General features: G+C 28.6%; 1 protein-coding gene across 1 annotated transcript; it reads left to right on the top strand.

The window, feature by feature from the left end:
• Positions 1–14,547: 14,547 nt before the first annotated feature.
• Positions 14,548–18,358, top strand: LOC112286292 (receptor-like protein kinase THESEUS 1). Its single transcript, XM_090253052.1, has 3 exons — positions 14,548–14,989; positions 15,205–16,222; positions 16,391–18,358. The coding sequence occupies exons 2-3, from the start codon at positions 15,414–15,416 to the stop codon at positions 18,198–18,200; spliced, it is 2,619 nt and encodes an 872-aa protein (XP_090109178.1). The 5' UTR covers positions 14,548–14,989; positions 15,205–15,413; the 3' UTR covers positions 18,201–18,358.
• The last annotated feature ends 1,513 nt before the right edge of the window (positions 18,359–19,871 follow it).

Genomic DNA, 19,871 nt, shown 5'->3' on the forward strand with positions numbered 1-19,871 from the left:
CAATATGAAAAGAATATTGCTCAAATTACATCATCTTTAAACTTTTGATTAAGTGATTGATTATTTTTATCATATGACCTTTTAACTTTAAAGATTTTATTTAGACAATCATATGCTATAAATTTAATACTTCTACAATTTTATTGCAAATAATTCTATCAATAAAGGTATATAATTAAAAATAAAATATATACACATTGAAACTATAAATTTTAAATTTCTTATAATACAAGCTTAAACTTAATATCAATGAAAAGAATATTTCTATATTATAAAGTATCAAAACATATTTTTTGATATTTTTTTAAAAATAAACAAAACTATAAGATAATAAATATATTTCTAAAATAAGAAGATATCTTAGAAAATAAGCATGTCTTTTATTACAAAGAAACATGTGCCTAGTTTCTTATACAAAATTATCTTATAAAAATTATATATTAATTTTTAAATACTATGCTTATCTATTATTATAAATTTATTGAGAATCCAAAAATCATATAAATTTTGTATGTCTTGTTAGATTTTGATGGTTCTTCATATTTTCTTGATAAAAAATTTACTAAGTTTCATAAGATATTTTTAGTACAATTAGAAGTCATAGATGAAAAAACTTTATTTTTAAGACATGCTATTTATAAAATATTTTTAATATAATTTTTCCTAAAAATTTATTATATCTAATAGTATTTAATATTAAAAAATATCTTATAAATATTTTATTTTAGATATATTATGGTTAAAAAATATATAATTTGTATATAGATTAAACATCTTTTAGTCTTGAGTTTCTTCTTGTTTTATTCAAAAAAATTCAAAAGCAAAATTCAAAACAAGAAATATCTTTTATGTCCAAAAAAATCAAAATTTTATTTATTGAAGCTAAGATGTTATATGAATTATAGAAGAAGAAGATTTTTTTTTATCATTTATTTGATGTCAAGTCTTCATTCAAGTAGAGATTAAATGAAGACTACATTATAATGGTTTAAAGATAAGAAGTAAAAAAATTAAATTAAATTAAATAGGTGTGCCTGAAGAATAAGTACTTCATAGATTAGAAAATGAGCTTCACCAAGACTCATAAGTAGTGTATATATGTGATTTATAGAGACTACAAGGTCTTCTTCTTTAATCATACCAAAATCCTTAAATAACTCTAATCAAATTATCAATAAATTTCAAAAATTATTTATAATATTTTTAAGCTAGTAAAATTAATTTATTATAAATTTCTTCTATCTTGATATATTTTATAGTAATAAAACAATTTTAAATAATTAAAAATCATAATTTTTATATAAATAAGTAAAAATGATATGATTTTATTTTTCATTCTTCGTCTGCTAATTAACTAAAATTTATGGATTTTCAATGAATAATATATGTGAATGAAAGACCAATATAGACATTTGTCTCAATAAATGAACACTAATTTTCACCACTAAGAAAAAATATTAATCCTACTAAGATGATTGCTTCTAAGACTTATTAAGACATCAATTTCATGATTTTTTCTCTAATAAAACACTTATATTTTATAAAACCTTCTAAGTTTTAATATAAACTTAAAAAATCTTATAATTTTTTTAATATTAGTAATCTTATATCTAAATAAATTTTAAAATATTTTTAATAATTCTACCAATTAGAATATTTTCATATGACTTACAATCCATACAACACACACATTCATATCCTTTAAAGTTTTGTTTTGTTTTGCTTTGCTTTGCATATATGTTGGCTTACGAGTTCTCTTCTCTTTCTGAATTTTTTTTTTTCTATATTTGCTAGAACTTTTTTCACAATATCATAAAATATCACATTCTTATTATAAAATAGTTGTAGTATGTAAAAATTTGATTGAGAGTGCACTTAGCATTTGGCTATAGAAGAATTTGATCTTACCTTAAAGTTGGATTTAAAACCCAAAAAAAATGCATAAGGTATTAAAACATTTTGTCTGAAAATCTTAAAACTTTATTTGTTTATTTTTTTTATTTATGCCAAATATATCTTATTAATCTATAAAAAATATTTGAAATATCTTATCATACCTTAATTAACTCTAAATAAACCTTAAATAATATTTATCAATCCTAACAAATTCACAATATAAACCCAATAAATGAAAAAAAACAAATTAATTAATAAATCTAAAGAAGCCATAATCAATCATATATTTGTTTTAAAGAAATTCTAAAAAAATTATGAAAAATCTTAATTTATCTACAACCATTTCTAAAGAAATATTTTATAAAATACCAATTTTATTCTAATTAAACCATTTATAAACTTTAAATAACCTAAATCGAATTGTATTTATATTTTAAAAATATTAATCGAATATTAACCACAATTTAAGTATATCTTAATAAATTCTAATAAAATATTAACTAAATTATATAGAAAATTTAAAATATCAATTATAATTATGTATAATTTTTTTTTATTCAAAAAATTTATTCTCCTCAATATACTTATTAAAAATAAATTAAATAAATTAAAAGAGAATCAAACTTTCAAAATAGAAGAAAAATCTCTTAGTCTACTTGGATATTGGTTAATTCTTTTTTCAAACCTTGATGTCAACCTTCTAACAATTTTTGCTTCTTTTTGCATTATTTACTTTTTTTTTAAACTTGCATTAATTTGAGAAATTAAGTCCAATATGAGTTTACAAAGAAATAATTTTAATCCATAAGATAATTATTCAAAATCATAGAATTCCTTACTAATCTTTAAAATCCTATTTCTAAAAATCTAATTGACTTGAATTTCTATAATCTTTGATTTAATCATTTGATTAAATTCAAATTCACAAAACACTTTCAGTAAAAATATGTCTACAAATCTAAAAAAATTCACCTATAGATCTATTATATAATTTACACAAATTACCAATTTTTTTATTTTTAATTTTTAATTTAACTAAAAATAAATTCATCTATAACAATCATAACTTTGCAAAGCTCTTTCAAAGTCATTACTCAATCAAATCACCTAAAACCAATGTTTAAAAAAACTCTATCAAGTTTTCTTTCCAAGTAGATTCTTTAATTAAAAATTAAATCCAAGTTTGTCTTGTAAGTAAGTAGTTTTGTGCTTCAAGGTTTATTTTTGACCCTAGTTTGCAACTTGTCTTCTTGAAGTATTAATCTAAGGATTATATTGATAATGTTTTGCTAGAAGCTAATTTGTACTTTTACCTAAAGATGCCTATAATATTGTTTTTGCTAACCTACTTATTTTTGTCTTATTTACGGCCCTACAAAGTGAGTAAAATTTCTTTCTACAAAAAGAAAACATTAACACTAAATTGATTTTTATTATCTCTAATTTTTGTTTTTATGTTAAAAAGTAATTTTCTATTATATTTTTAATTAAGATCTTATGTAATACATTTTTTTCATTAAACACCTGTATTAGTATACAATGATAGTTTTTATATATTTTTTATATATTTTTCACAATTTTTATCTTAAAAAGTTTTAAAATTTTACTGTATATTTTGAAAAATGTGCTCATTATCTTTTAACTTTAGACAAAGGCTTGAATATCTAAGTGATTTATCAAACTTGCCAAAATTAAGTATAAAAAGACTTAAATTTATGCAATCACTTGTAAATATATCCTAATTATATCTTATCAATTAAAATCCTTATAAAGTTATGAAAAATATCTAAAAATATTATTGTCATATACAAATCATGTTTTATTATATAGATATGTAATTCCAATATGTTGCTTCATAAAAACTTAGGTACTAGGTTTTTTATGTAACTATTGAAACTTGTTGGACAAGTTTTTTATTTTAAAAAGTTGTATTGGAAGCAATCTGTAATTTATTACTTGAACTACAAACCTTGCAGTTTCTAGGAAGAATTCACAAGAACTTCTTAATAGTTAATATATATTGATGCAAGACTATGGCCTTGTTTAATTCTATCAATTTTTTTCTTAAATTCTAGTCTTGGTTCAAGACTCTATAGGTTTATTGTATACAAAAATAATAACATTAATTTTATTCTATCTCAAAACTGTTTCTTCTTCCTTCACTTTTTCTTCTTCTTTAGTAATACATGAATGTATTAGTTTTTGAGTTTTCTTGATGTTTATAGCCTTCTCACTTATTGCTAGTATTTGATCATATTTTTGTATATCTCACACTATTTTTTTTTATTACATTTTATTTATATATACATATAATATCTCTTTCTTATTCTTTGTATTCTAAATAAAAATCACCACTAAAAAAATAAAGTGTTTATTCTTTATTTTAATTCTTGATTTTTTTAATTGTATTTTTAACTCATTGATTTGATATTTTTAAAAACCAATTCACTTTTTATTCATTGTCTTGTAAATTTTTGTACTTATAACTATTTTACATGCTTTAGTAATATATTAAAAAAACATATATTTTTTAAGGATAGTCATAAGTTTTTTTTTGAAGTATATAGATTTGAATATAAAAAAATATTTTTGGCAAATAAATTTGTGGTACCTAAATTGGTCATAAATTTTATAATACATATAAAATAGTAAAGATAATTATTTGTGTTATATTAGTTGGATTAACTAATTTTCTTATTTAAAAAAAAAAGAGGTCCTTTATTACAACTTATTTTTATCTTTTATAAAATCAATAAAATTTAAAAGGACTTTACATCTAATCTTTAATCTTCAAATAATCTTGATTTATACTTGTTGTTTTTAAATTAAAATTTTTTGAGATATTTATTTTAAAATATTTAATATATATATATATACTCTAATATTTAAAATTATTTATATTTTTATAACAATTAGGTCTATTTTTTTAAAAAAACTACAAGTGTTACAAATTAAACTATTTTACCACTTTCAAAAGTTAAAGATTAATTATATTTATTTACTGTTTAAATTAAAGTTTTTTTAGTATTTTTTTTTAATCTAATTTAAAATAGAATTCAAACTTAAGAAGAAATTTTTTAATCAAAGATGTTACAATTTTGTTATTTGAGCAAAGCATTGCAAATTATTTTTTGCAGATTTTTTTTATATTAATGATTATTAATATTATCCAAGTAGAGATTTTTCTAAATGAAATTTTTATATTAAAAAATTGCTTATTTTCTTAGATTGGAAAATTATAACAGTGTCTTTTCAATTGCTATGTATTTTTGTTGATTTACTAAATTATTCAAATGAGGTTGCTTTTGCCATTTTAGTGACTATAATTATGTAACATTTCTAAGGTTATCAGCTTTGCTTCTTATACACCTATTAGTGCTAATTGTTATAACAACTTTAGTCAATTAATAATAAATTTTGGTTAAGCATACTATAATAATAATATTTTTTTATTCAAATATGTATTTATATTAATGTTGCAATTGGTTTAAGAAGCACAATTTTATTTTCTTTGTGGTTTTTTAAAATTTATAGGTCATCTACAATAATATTTTCTAATAATAATATTCCATTAATTTCTTTTATATGAAAAAATTTTCTAGATTATTTTTAGATACATAATAAAGTATTTTAAAAAGAAATATCATATTTTTATCATAATTAGTTCAAATTATCAAGACTCTTTTTTACTAAAACTTCTAATTCAAGATATTTTTTGTCTATTTTTTATTTAAGAAATTATAAAATATGGTTGACAAATATTGATACTCTGAATTGATTTTTTTTATAATTTGTTTCATAATTTAATACAAACATCTTCTATTATAATCTTCTTATTTAGACATGTTTTACATAAACTATCTTCTAAAATGTTTTCTATCCAAATCAACCAATAATGATCTATATCAATATTGTATCTTTTCTTTATATAAAATTCTTTGGCATCAAATTTATCTCCAAATCATAACAAGTGAATTTTATTTTGAATTTATTTGAGATTATTATGCAATTGCTATAAGAATATAAGCAAAATTCTTAGTCATTTTAATTTTCTATTGTAAAAACATAAGTAAAAATATACTATATTTTTTATAATTGTCTATTTCATCATTCCTTGTATGAGCATAATAATATGCTATAAGTGGAATAAGAATTTATTTTTATTATTTTTATCATATTTCTTTAATTATAGTACAATTTTAATCTTATTATGTTAATAAAGATGTCAAATGTAAGTTAGAAGTAAGTAAGAAGTGATTATGGAATACGTTAAATTAAATTCAAATTATTATACTTTTATTTCTTATAAGTATTATAATTTCTTATGGATTAAGAAGTGTGAGTAGTTAATTCTTACTAAAAAATCTATTTTGAGTAAAATAATATTTTTATTTTAGCCAAAAAATACTTCTAAAGCTTATTTGAAGGCCATCAACCTTAATATCAGATTTTGACCATTGGATCAATGAGAGATGTGGATATTAGTTTAGACTCTTTGGGATTCTAAGGTAGAGATGTTGCTACCAACTTTAGGTCTTAGGACAAGAGTTTAAAAGCTTTTATGACTCAATTGGTCTCATACTTCTTCTTTTTTTGTTGGTGGACAAAGCCATATTAAATTATATATAAACTTCTATAAATTTCTTTGATTTATTTTGATTCATTCATCTCTAAATATTTTATTTCAAATTTTAAATTTTTGTAGAAGCATAGATCATGTTGTAATTTCATAGATACTACAATCACTTGATTTGAAACAAGGGTGAAGATTTGGTGGATATTTTATTACAAAGAAAAATATTGTCTCACTGATTTAATGCTATGATTTTAAAGAGTAAGATTGAAGTGTCAAGAAATATTTGATTTTATGCTTTAAGTAAGTCATGTATTATCAAATTAGGCTTTTAACTAGCCTAGGCTCATTAAATTCATATCAATAACAAATATTTTGTTGATTTTTAAAAGAAGAGAATTTGTTGCCTTAATTTCTCCCTTCACAATTCTAATATTCTACCTTTGAAAGAATATTCTTTATTGTTCACAATTGAAATTATCTCAAAACTTATTATTATAAAAAGAAATTAAGGTCTAGTTTTACAACAATATATTTTTTTGAAATTTATACTCAAATAAATTTTAGGAGTCAAATAAGTAGAAAAAAATCTATTACTTTACCAATTTGAAGGAATCTACTGCCAAAGTTTGGAGCTGAGGTTTTTAAAGGTAGTGTATCTATAGGATATATTTCCAATAAGATTTAGTTGAATTGATTTGAAGCTTGAATAAGCTTGTGGTATCCAATTAGGAAAAAGTAGATTTATTGCTATTAAAATAAAATGTATCCACTTCTTTGGATGAATCTTTTAACTTTGATGGATCTTATTTATACAAAGAATATTAAAAAGACATCTATTGCATAATTGCATGAATGTGGATTAGATAAATTTAAATTGGTTGGATGAATGAATCTTAATTATTGAGTAGATTAATAATTTAACTTATACTATAATTTATATTGATTAACTAAGGCTAATTAATTAATACTAGTTTGTGTGTGACAATTCAAAGTCATTCAAATAGATGCACTTAATTCTTCTTCCACCTTACCAAACTTATTCTATATCTATTAGAATTAAAATTTTCTTAAATAATTTTTTTTATAGAATAATAATAATTCTGTTAATATCTTTTGTGTAATATCAAAAACTTCTACTAAAGTACATATAACTTTAAAATTAAGGAGCATTTTTTTAAAAAATATTTAATTAAAAAGAATATTCTTTTTTCTTAAAAATAAATAATACATCAAACTTTAAAATTTATCTAATAATTTTTTTTTGTTTTAAAATTGATTGTTTGTATGTAGAATCTATATCAAAAAAAATTCTCTCCCAACTACTATTTTCAACTTGATTGAATACAACTAAATTTAGCTATTTACTATCTTTTCATAATCTAATTTAGCTATTTATTATCTTTTCATAATCTAATTTAGCTATTTACTATCTTATCTCAAGTACTTTGTTCTTAGGTGGGGCTTGTATCTTTGATCCGGCTTAGATCTTATTAGTTAAAAAATTTCTAATGTCTAAATCCTATTGGTCAAAATGTATTGTTTAATTAATCAAAAAAATTAACACAATATAAAAAATAATCTTCAAATATCTAAACAAAGTGTAAAGAAAAAAAATATATAAAAATTCTTCATAAAGAACTATCTTAATATTTAATATCTAAATCATATTCCTATTGACTAATGAAAAAGATAGACAAAATACATCAATTTATATTTTTTCATCTAAGAAAATATCCTAATTAAATTAAAATTCAACTTTACATTCTAATATGTAAGTCACTAGAATTACGTGTTTTGATTCTTTTTAATGCTTCACTTGAAATTTACATTTTTTCTAATTTTTTTTTTGCAATTATAAGCCACAATTTTTGCTCCAATAAAAAAATAGATGTAATTAATTAAAAGGTCTTGTTGTTTATTTTAGCAAATAGCCACCATATATAGTCTACTCATAAGCATTATTATCATGTTAAATAAAAAGCATCTATAATTATTCAACTAGTAGGCTTTGTTATTTGGTAAGACAAAACGTTTTTACATATCTTTATTATTTAATGCTATTCTATTCTATCAATCAAAGTTTTTAATTCACAATTCAATAGTAGATAATTCATTGAAAAAATGAATTATTAAAACATCTTTATATATATATATATATATATATATATATATATATTTTAATCTTATTATACCTAAAATAACAAAAAATATAAAAAGGCACCTATTTTTTACTATAAAAAATATAATCCACTATATTAAAAATAGAAATTTTAAAATTAGATTAAATTATGATATTTAATATTTTATTCTTTTTTATATTATTATATATTTACTTTGTTTGTTGGTTCTTTTTTATACCATTACACTTCTTCTTATTTTTTTATATTATCTAATATATTTTCTTGTTAATACTTAAATCAAAAATTCATATTTGGTGGTTTCAAATTAATTCTTTTTAGTATTTTTTTCCGAAAACTATTTATTTTTCTTACTTTCTTAGGTCTTCTTTCTTGATCAATGCCCAATGTAAGCACAACAGTTTGGTTTGCAATAGCTCATTTACTGATGTTTTATTTTACTTACTTTATATATTTTTATGTTAATTGATTATATTTCAATTATTTTCTTACTCATAAGACTTGCCTTCATACTCAAGCCATCAAAATATATTTAAATTCGATTCTAATTTCTCATGCTCACACTTCTTTGTACATTTTATTTATTTTCTTTGGCTTAGGATATATTTTCTTGTTATTCTTGATTTTTGATTATTATTTTTTTACATTAAAATTTTGTCTTGCTTTTCTTATTCATGTTTTGTTCTTTTCTATTTTTTGTTGCTTTCTAATTTTTTTTTAAAACTTTTCTTTTCTTACTAAATCTCATCCATGAAAATTTCTTCTATCCTTCTTAATTTCAAAATCTTATTCTATTTTTATATTCCTAAATTTCATTAATTTTATCTTCAATTTCTTTATTTTAATTTTTTTTCTTCTCTGATTTAATTGTTGTTGTTATTGTTTATATTAAACATTTGTAAAATAAATTCTACATTTTTTGGTAATAAATATTGTTATGTAACTAACTTTCTTTATCATAGTCATGCATTTATTGTTGTTTTATATTTCATTCAAATTTTATTATTATTAGTGATATTTTTTTTCTTTCTTTATACATTACATGCATTTTAATATTAATTTTTTCTTGCATTTAAAAGCATAATTTTTTTTCAATCAATATTTTTTTTCTATAGTTTGAGTTGCTATACATCTTTTATAAAGTTATAAAATAGTATTTTCTCATAAAACTTAATTTCTACTTTGTATAAACATTATCACTTAGATTACACATAGAATTTTATCAGTTATATGTACACCAATATATTTTTTCTTTATATAAAAATCTACATATACAATAGTTTAAATAGTTACTCCACATACATATTCTTTTAATTTCCTATAGTATTAAAAAAAAGCCTCCTTGACCAAATATGGAGTTTCTAACAACTGTAATTCTTTTAGAATGAAAGTAAAGTTTCAAAATATAAAAAATATTTTATTACTTGCAATTTAAAAATAATATTTTGAGGATAAATTTTATTGCTAAGACCAAGTTACAAAAATTTCTAAATTAATGCTTTATTGTAGCTAGTGCTTTAAATTGAAAAGTACAATCAACAAAAAAAAAATTAAAATAAAAAAAATAATTAAAACAATGAAAGAAAGAAAAAAAAGTGAAAAAGAGAATCAAACAAAAATACATTCTAAAACTTATCCTAGTCTATTAATTGAGTTTTTATTTGATACAAAACATATATATATATATATATATATATATATATATATAGAACAGTAAAAAAATTCCTTGGTTTTTATCTTTAATTTTTCCTAAAAAGCTTTAAAAGATTTTTTTAATTATTTTTTAATTTATTTTTTCTTTTATTATATTTTTTATTCCAACAATTTTTTTTTTATATATATTTGTATAAATTATTTTTTTCTTAATTCAGCTATTATTTTCTTGAGTCTCAATTGTTTAATTATTATTGTTTCTTTTATCTCGTGCAGATAATTATTTTTATAAATTTGATCTTTGAATAGAAGTCTTAAAATTTCATTTCATGCCAGAATTATTTATTTATTTATTTTCTTATCATTTATTTCTATTAATTTAATTTCCAAATTTTTGATCTTTTTAAGTTTTATATTTCCAATTTTTGTATTTTTATTTTTCTTTCATACAATTGTGTATATTTGTCGTAAATTCTTTATTACTTACTCTTTATGTAAATCTTTAATTTTACTACATGTGCACTACTTTTCTTTTCATGTGCACTATTTTTTCTATTCATGTGTAATACTTTTATTTTTTCTATTCACTCATTTAATGCTATTACATATTTTCTAATCCTAATTTTATTTCATCAATATTTCACTTTCTATATTATAGCTTTTAATATTTTTTTTCACTTTTTTTCACATTCAAAAAAATTACCCATTATTTAAAAAAACTTTATGTATATTATTTTAAATTTATATTTTTTAAATCACCTCTAATATGTATTTCTATTTAATTAGTTCTTTTTTCACAGTGCTCTTTTCTTATTTAATTATTCTAAAAAGATTCAACAATCAACAACACATTCTTATTAATTTCATTGAATTCAATCTTATTTTTAATAGAATATTTTACAACTCTATCTCATGATGATCTTGTAGAACTTTTTTATAAATTTTAATTAAAATATGATCATTTCATCTCTTTAATATCTTTCTTCATAAATAGGTTTGGTTTTATTTGATTTGATTTAGTTAGTTTTCTTTTTTTCTTTTTTTCTTTTTTACTTTAACTTCTATTCTTTATTTTAGGAATGTTTTACATTCTATATTGTAATTTACTTTTACTATTTTTATCTTCATTGTGCTCAATGATAAGTCTTTGCATTCTAAATTATGTTTCTTTTCTAAAAATCAGTTCTCTTTGCTAGATTCTCTTAGTTTTTTCATACCAAATAGTCACTTGTTTTTAACTTCTAATCATATTTTATGTTTATTTTTCTCCTTATTAATTGCACCATTTTTTTCTTTTCTTTTAATGTATTTGTGTTTTGTATTTCTTGTTATTCCACAAAAACCCTCTTTTTCTATTCTACTAAATGAATTGATTTTATATCCTTTGCCTTCTTATTCATGTTAATTTATGTTTTCTTTCATTCAATTTTACTGGTTTTAATCATACTAAATTTTTCTTTTTATTGTACTTTTAAAAAAATTGTACTCAATAGAATCAGCATAAATTCATTTATATCTGACTTGTCCTTATAAATCAAGTTTTATTGTAGGAACATAGTTGTGATAAAAAGGCCATTTTTTTTTGTATGATTATCCTATTTTGTAATCATTCTTTTAGTTGGTTCTCTTTTGATATTTTTTTAATATTATATGAATTTTATATATGGCTTAATTTTACCCATTAAAAATATAAACCAAATAATACATACACTACTTAAAACATATTAATCGTGCAATATAAATATTAAAAAAGATCTTATCTTGTAAAATTACATTCTCTTTATACCAATATTTTATTATTCTATATGTAAAACTACTACACTTTAAATATTACGCTTTGGTTTTTATTCTATTATAAAGACTTGGGTTAATATCATAATAAAATATCTGAAACATTCTAGATAATACTTTATAAAATTTCCTTATTGGTATTATAATTATGATTTTAAGAATGTTTAGAATTGATTTTCTATTGATATTTTTTTCATGCCCTCTTCGCTTCTTTCACACTACAAGTCTTTAAATAAGTTTGTATAATTTTATTTTCGTATTGTTCTTCTGATAAAAATATCCTTTTCAAAACTAAATTATATTAAATCCAAAAATCCAAAATTACGTTTAAAAGTTATTTTAAAAACTTCAATGATCCTGTATATATATAAAAAAATATTTATGACACATCTACTTTTTATGCTACTACTTGACATAAATAACATTGCCATTCTATCTTTAAATACCTCAATTAATATCCAAATTGAGATTTAAGAATATTCATTATTATGTAAAATATTTTTACTTTTTTATTGATACACTATACAAATTCTTTAAAAGTTTTAATCTATATCTCCATTCTTAATTTCTATTGATAATATTTTAATATATTATAAAAAAATATTTTATTTTGTAAAATTTTGAACAAGATTTAATTGATTACTCTTTATATTTTATTTCTCTTAATAAATTCATCTAATCTTCTTTTTATATTATTACTTTCTTAAACATTTATTAAAACTATTTTTTACATTTTTCTTCAAATGACAAAAAGTTTTTCTACAACTCAATTAATTTTTGCCTAAAATCTTAAATTGGATTCACTTCAAAATAATATTACATATCACCTTAAGTTAGTTTCTTCTCTTTACTTATTTCTTATTCGGTATTTGTAAATATTAAATCTTCTTCTCCCTCTCTCCAACTCTATTATTATTCTTACTCTTACGACCACTTCACACTATGGCCATTCATTAAGGAGACAAAGGATTCTAGCAATGTGACTGGTGGGAGAAAAGAATTAACAGCTTTGCCTTCATATAGGAAGTAAATGGCCAATAGGCATTTTGGTCACGAGCACCTACATAATAGCACTTCATAAGAATTTTGGCACTAAAGAGTTGTTCATTTGATAAAAAATTGTGCGAAACACAAATAAAAATAAAATTCTCAATTAAACAAACAAGCAAAATATTATATTTAATAGGACTTTTACATTGACCTTTTGCCCAATGCTGAGAGGAGTTGCCTTAAGTCTACTTGACCGATGGCCACACTTTGAAGTGGCCCTCACTCCCCTAACTCTCAATTGCTCGTCACTTGTCTCTTTGCATAATTAGATTGCAACCTTGCATACAATTTTCCACATTATATATTTTTTCTTCTCCCTTCTTTGCTGTCGGCCTTCACTTTTCGCTATCTCTGTTTATTAGAAATTATTATTCTTGATTGTTTCCAACCCGACACTAACAGAGGTTTGAATTCCTTTTGAAACAGTTGATATGCTGCAATCGCATCCATTAGTGGGAGGAAACTCCCGCTTCCGCTACTCTATACATTATCTCCTGACTGATTTCTTGTCATTGAAATCCCTAGATGGCTTTTTCGCTGGTCGAATCCCTCAATACCTGCTACTGCCGCCAAGCTGCTCTGGTTGTATATCTTTGGCCCATTCTTGTCTCTTGATTTTTATTTTTGTGGCTCGCTTCTTATTCAACGGCACATATCTCTAATTCTTTATCATTTATTTTGTTCGGTGTCGCTCCTACCTCGACACATTTGCTCACTGGATCTTTGAATTATTGCACAACCACTTTCAACACTGTTTCCTAAACAATATAATTTCTCATTGAAGAATCTGAATTTTTTTTATAGTAAGGACAAAATTTGTTTATATTTATAAATATAATGGGTAGCAAAGAAAGCTCAAAAAGTCACTACCATATATTTCTACAGAAACATTAGAAAAGGAAGAAGAGACTTAATAAAGGACAGAAAACTATACTTGAACGGGCAAGTTGACATCAAGTGCTCAGAGTCTGAGAAGCAGGAGGGAAAGAGATTCTTGAGAAAAACAATACTGACCGCTCTGCTCCACCGACTGAGTCGCTGCAGCGGCGCAAAATCACCCCGAACACATCGGCTTTTGTGGATCTACATGTGTGTGTCAGAGAGCCGCACCGGCAAGACGGAGAGTTGCGTTACATTTGAAATAACAGAATGTTCCAATCAAAACTTAGGTAGACCATGGGTCACGACAGAGAAAGCACGAGTTTGCAGAGTTCGCGACAACTGTTTGCTGGGAACATTGAAACCCTCAAATGGTTTTTCGTGACTGTTTCTCAGAAAGAGTGTAAGTGTGACAAAAACCTCTCGAACCACATGTCCTTCAAGTTGACTTCATGGGATCTTGGTTGAGGAAATTCCGTCGAACTTGGTGGCGAACGCCATCGATGACCTTGCATTGCGGTAGTTATCTCAATTCATGCTCCTGTTACCTGCGGGGAGCTGCTGGTAGAATAGGAGGTTGGGGCCCGTGTCTTACGATGCATGCGATAGGCCACTTTCATTTGCCCCACACGACACGACTATGGCTGGTACAGCCTGGTGTCACCGAGATTGCTTTTTACTGTTCATAGATGATTTTGGCCCCTGCGTTTATTAAAATTTTCACTTGTACTCTGCTTTCAGCTGTTCTTTAAGTCACCTGCTCAGTGTCGTTATCTAACATGAGAACAAGAAAGTCTGCGACCTAGATGGTTGATACTGCGAACTTGATTGAGTTCGGCGTTACATGCCTCGACCACTTGTGTTTTGCACCAGTGTGCTTGTTCTTCCTTGTTCCGAGCCAGACAATCTTCCTAGTCGGAATGTTGACGTTTCTATCACATGCTGGATTCTGTGGTAGTAGCGTGCTGAATGAAGTGGACTTGTAACAACAGCTGATATATTCGTTGTAAAATCTGCACCCGATTCTTCTCGGCTATTTGGATGAAACGAGGGTGACCTAGACTCTGAATGTGCTGGAGTCTTGTTCATGTGATAACTGCAGTTTTGGGTTGTTTCTCGTGCTACAAATGATCTGTTACTGAAGCAAGCCAGCTGTTTCAGTTCGGAGTAATTGGTGATCAAGGTGATGAGGCGGAATTCTAACGCCTTGTATGGCTGCAGATCCAGGTGTAGCACCAAGTATCTCACAGTAGAGACGATGTGATGGAAGCAACCAGGGGTTGGTGTTTTCGGGTCGACAGAGTTGTAAGTGGAGAATCACAGAGATATTTAGCGTCCTCAGAGAAGAGAACGAAGACGCGGTGCTGACCACGCCAAATCAGACATTCAGAGCAGCTCTGGTGCTCCACGGAAAGGACATATCAGGGAAAATGGGCTATGACAGATGTATACAGATTCTATCGGTTCTTCTTTTGTGCGGGGCGAGTTGGGCGCAGGGTCCTGTAGCGGCGCCAGCCCCGTCTTTTACACCTGCTGATGCAATTCGTATCGCGTGTGGCTCAGCTTCCGATGTCAAAATTGGTACCCGGGTTTTTTTAGCTGACGTTCAAGGTACTGGACAAGGGGTTGCAGGAAGAACAAATCAGAATAACGGTGCTTTGTCGGCGTACGCTCCACTTCTCACCTCTGCGAGGTTCTTCACTTCTGCATTTAATTACAATTTCACGGTTAGTCCAGGGAGACATTGGGTTCGCCTGTTCTTCTATCCATTTGCGTTCTCATCTTTTCAGCCGAGTAATTCATTCTTTGACATAAGTACCAAGGAGGTCGGTCTTCTCTCCAACTTCAGCGCAGTGACCTTCGTCACCGCAGACAGCCCTTATTTTGTTCGAGAGTACTTCCTGAACATCACTTCAAAGGACCTCGTTCTTACTTTCATTCCACGGTCAAATTCGTATGCTTTCATAAACGCCATAGAGATTGTGTCTGCGCCAGATGGAATGGTACAGGGTGGCGCGCCTATACTGGGTGGAGGCAGTCTTACTTACCCTGGCCTGAGCCAGTCGGCCCTGCAGACTATGTACCGTCTCAATGTTGGAGGAGGCACCGTTGCACCGGATGATGATTCAGCGAACCTGAGCAGGACGTGGATTCCAGACACACCCTATAAACTTCTCAACACTCCAGGAGTGTCGGTAGAGGCAAACGCTACAAAGATTACGTACACCGATGTTGCAGAGTAAGTTGCAGCTTGCCCTTGCATGAACATGTAACAGGTCTTATCACTACATGTGGGTTTACAGTATCTACGATTTGCATCATTATGGTGCAGTTGCCAGAAGTTTGTACAGTTGGAGACATGAGCCATTAACTCTGACGGGTGCGCTTTTCTTTTGGTCTGAGAAAGATATATTGCTCCTGCTACCGTTTATGCGAGCGGGCAAGCGTTGGAAGATAATGATGTGGCGAACGCAAATGCTGCACTCAACTGGAATTTCACAGTCGACAACAACTTCACTTACTTGGTGCGTTTGCACTTCTGCGAGCTTCAGTACCAGCGGCTCTATGAGCGGGTTTTCATTATTGAGATAAACCGTGTAGCCATTTACCAATTTTTCGACATCATAGAAGAAGCCGGAGCTGCCTACACTCCCTTGTACAGAGACTTCATGGTGCCCATGATCAATACCTATCCGAAAATAAATGTTAGGATCGCCCCTGACCGTAGTAATCCAAATGCCAAGAATGTTCTGTTGAATGGTCTGGAGATTTTCAAGGTTAACAACGCGAACTCCAGTCTTGCAGGTCCCAACCGTATTATAGAGCCAAACACTACCTCTGGTGGTACACAAACTACAAATTCAAGCTCGAGCTCCAACTTAGGTGCCATCATCGGTGCGTCCATCGGAGGCGTAGCCGCCGTTCTTGCGGCGGCTGCGTTGGTCATCTTTTGTTGCTACAAGAAGAAGACCAAGTCTGACAAGCCTGGCGCACCAAGTCATTGGCTCCCGCTGCCTCTGCACGGCAGCAGTACTGACCACAGCAAAGTGTCGACTAGTTCGGCGAAGAGTGGGAAGAGTGGTGCAGGAAGTTATGTTTCTTCAGTTCCATCCAACCTGGGCAGGTACTTCAGCTTCGCGGAGCTCCAAGAAGCCACGAACAACTTCGACGAGTCTTTGGTTTTGGGAGTGGGTGGATTCGGCAAGGTGTACAAGGGTGAGACTGACGATGGGTCGAAAGTGGCGGTGAAGCGGGGAAACCCCAGGTCAGAGCAGGGTCTAAACGAGTTCCAAACCGAGATAGAGCTTCTGTCGAAACTCCGACATCGGCACCTGGTGTCACTGATAGGGTACTGCGAGGAACACGGTGAGATGATTCTTGTATACGATTACATGGCCAACGGTCCGCTCAGGGGTCACCTGTACGGAACAGACGAGGCTCCTCTGTCGTGGAAGCAGAGGCTGGAGATTTGTATCGGTGCAGCACGAGGATTGCATTACCTACACACCGGCGCGGCGCAAGGGATCATTCACAGGGATGTGAAAACCACGAACATCCTTCTGGACGAGAACTTCGTTGCCAAGGTGGCTGACTTCGGGTTGTCGAAAATCGGGCCCGCGAATGAAGTCACGCACGTGAGCACAGCCGTGAAGGGCAGCTTCGGGTACCTGGATCCCGAGTATTTCCGCAGACAGCAGCTGACGGAGAAGTCAGACGTGTACTCCTTCGGTGTCGTTCTCATGGAGGTGCTGAGTGCACGACCGGCAATCAATCCGGCCCTTCCTCGAGAGGAGGTGAACTTGGCAGACTGGGCAATCAAGTACTACAAAGCTGGCATGCTGGATCAGATCGTGGATGAGAAGCTGCGGGATACAATCAACCCCGACTCGTTGAAAACATTCGGCGACACCGTCGAGAAATGTCTGCAGGAGCAAGGTATCGATCGACCTTCCATGGGTGACGTCCTGTGGAATTTGGAGTACGCCTTGCAACTACATGAAGCATCTGTGAAGGGCGCCATGTCCAGCCTTGATCAAGAAAACTTCAGCACCGACTCTGATAACAGCCACATGATCTCCGTGCCGCTGGTTGTGCCCAACCTTTTCGATGACTCGTTGACGATGCACATAGAACGAAGAATGCTGGAGGAGACCTCCTCTGAAGACCAATCGGCGAGCGCCACATTCTCTCAGTTAATCGACCCTCAAGGTAGGTAAAGCACAGACGATAGGTAGTTGATAAACCACAAGATGAAGGAGGCGGCGAGTATCCAGGAAGGGATCGTCTCACTGCTATAGATCGAACAAATGTAGTTGTAGTTGATGTGGTTTTTCACATAAAAAAATAATATTTATGTTTCGCTTCATTTGGCTAACTTCGAGTTTGATTGGCATTGCGCGAGGTCATCTGGAGTTTGGGTAGTTCTGGGTTTATCAACAAAAGTCTGTTGGCTTTGTTTGTGTTGTGGACACGTTGTAATCCGCTTCGTTTGTAATATGTGTGTGAGGTGTACATTACGAAGTTTGTCACGAAAGTTAAGGTGGTTTCACTGATTCGATTCAACGTAGGCGAAGTAGTCAAGAATCTGTTGGCACAGCAGGGTCCAATGACTGAGCGCTGGACGGTTGTCAATCTCGTGCACCATCTTGTGAAGTAAAATACAGGTTCGAATAAAGTCACTGCTGGGGCTGTTCGTTCCTGTGTTCTTGTCGTTCCAATGAGATATTAATATGCGAGTGCCTGTTGTGGCTCGATCATAAGCATCTTTCAGCAATGTACCTCACTCATTGTGGTTTACATATTACAGATCTTCCAACTTTTTTATCCACATTTTAATCTTCTCTTTTTAACACCACCCTCCGCCGATTTGAGCCTCACAAACTGTTTGGTGCCTATGCATCACGTGTGCTTCATGTAGGTGTGTGATATTTTCCGGATTGCGCGGGGGCTTGGAAATGACTGTAGCAGGTTGTGTTTATTGTTGGCTTTGGGAGCTGCTCGTCGGCCGAAGACAGAATACGGGGCATTTTGATCGCTCCAAAAGGAAGCATCGAAGGGAAGGGCATTGCTGCAACGACGTAAGTCTCTGGATTATCAGATTCCACAAACACACCTGATGAAGTCACAGACGACGCTGGCATTCTTGTTGGACATGGATTCTGTATCCTGTTTCAGTCGCTCCTTCCTTTACAGGAGTACAATATACACACTCATTATTACTCAATTAATAACAAGTATCAAACAATTCTCTAATTCACCTAGTTCTAATATGGTATCAGAGTGAAGCTCTGAAATTTTTTTATGGTACAAAACTCAGAAACACAATAAATAGTGAAAGAAATAAAGGAGGCTTTGTAGAAGACGTTCTGCATAGAAAGTTGGGGCACTAGCAAATCCTCCTTTTTGTCTTAAAAGAAACATGGCAACAAGCAGACTTGCCACAGAAAAATGGCCCAAATTGGATGGCTCATGGTACTCCATCTAGAAGAAAATGATCCAGATGAAGTTTGAAATGGAAAATATGTGGGATGTAGTTTCAAGTAAAGAAAAAGAACCAACACAAGTTCAAGACATGAATGCAACAGAAACATCACCACCAACCAATAGAACTGAAATCTTTACTGGGAAAAAGAAGGATCAGGTTGCTCTAAGAACAATTTGGGATTGTGTAGAAAATTTGATTTTTTTTCATGTCAAATCATGCTAGATAGCCAATGAAGCATGACTAGTCCTTGAAAATACATACTCCACAAGTCACTCAAACCCATCTACAAGAAAAATTCATCACACAAAAGATAAAAGTTAGAAAATCAGTAACCCAACATATACATAACTTCAAGAATTTTCTTCAACAATGCCAATCTGTAGGAGTTATCATATCCTCTCAA

Source organism: Physcomitrium patens, chromosome 9 (genome assembly GCF_059467195.1).
Source record: "Physcomitrium patens ecotype Gransden chromosome 9, ASM5946719v1, whole genome shotgun sequence".
NCBI classification, from domain to species: domain Eukaryota; kingdom Viridiplantae; phylum Streptophyta; class Bryopsida; order Funariales; family Funariaceae; genus Physcomitrium; species Physcomitrium patens.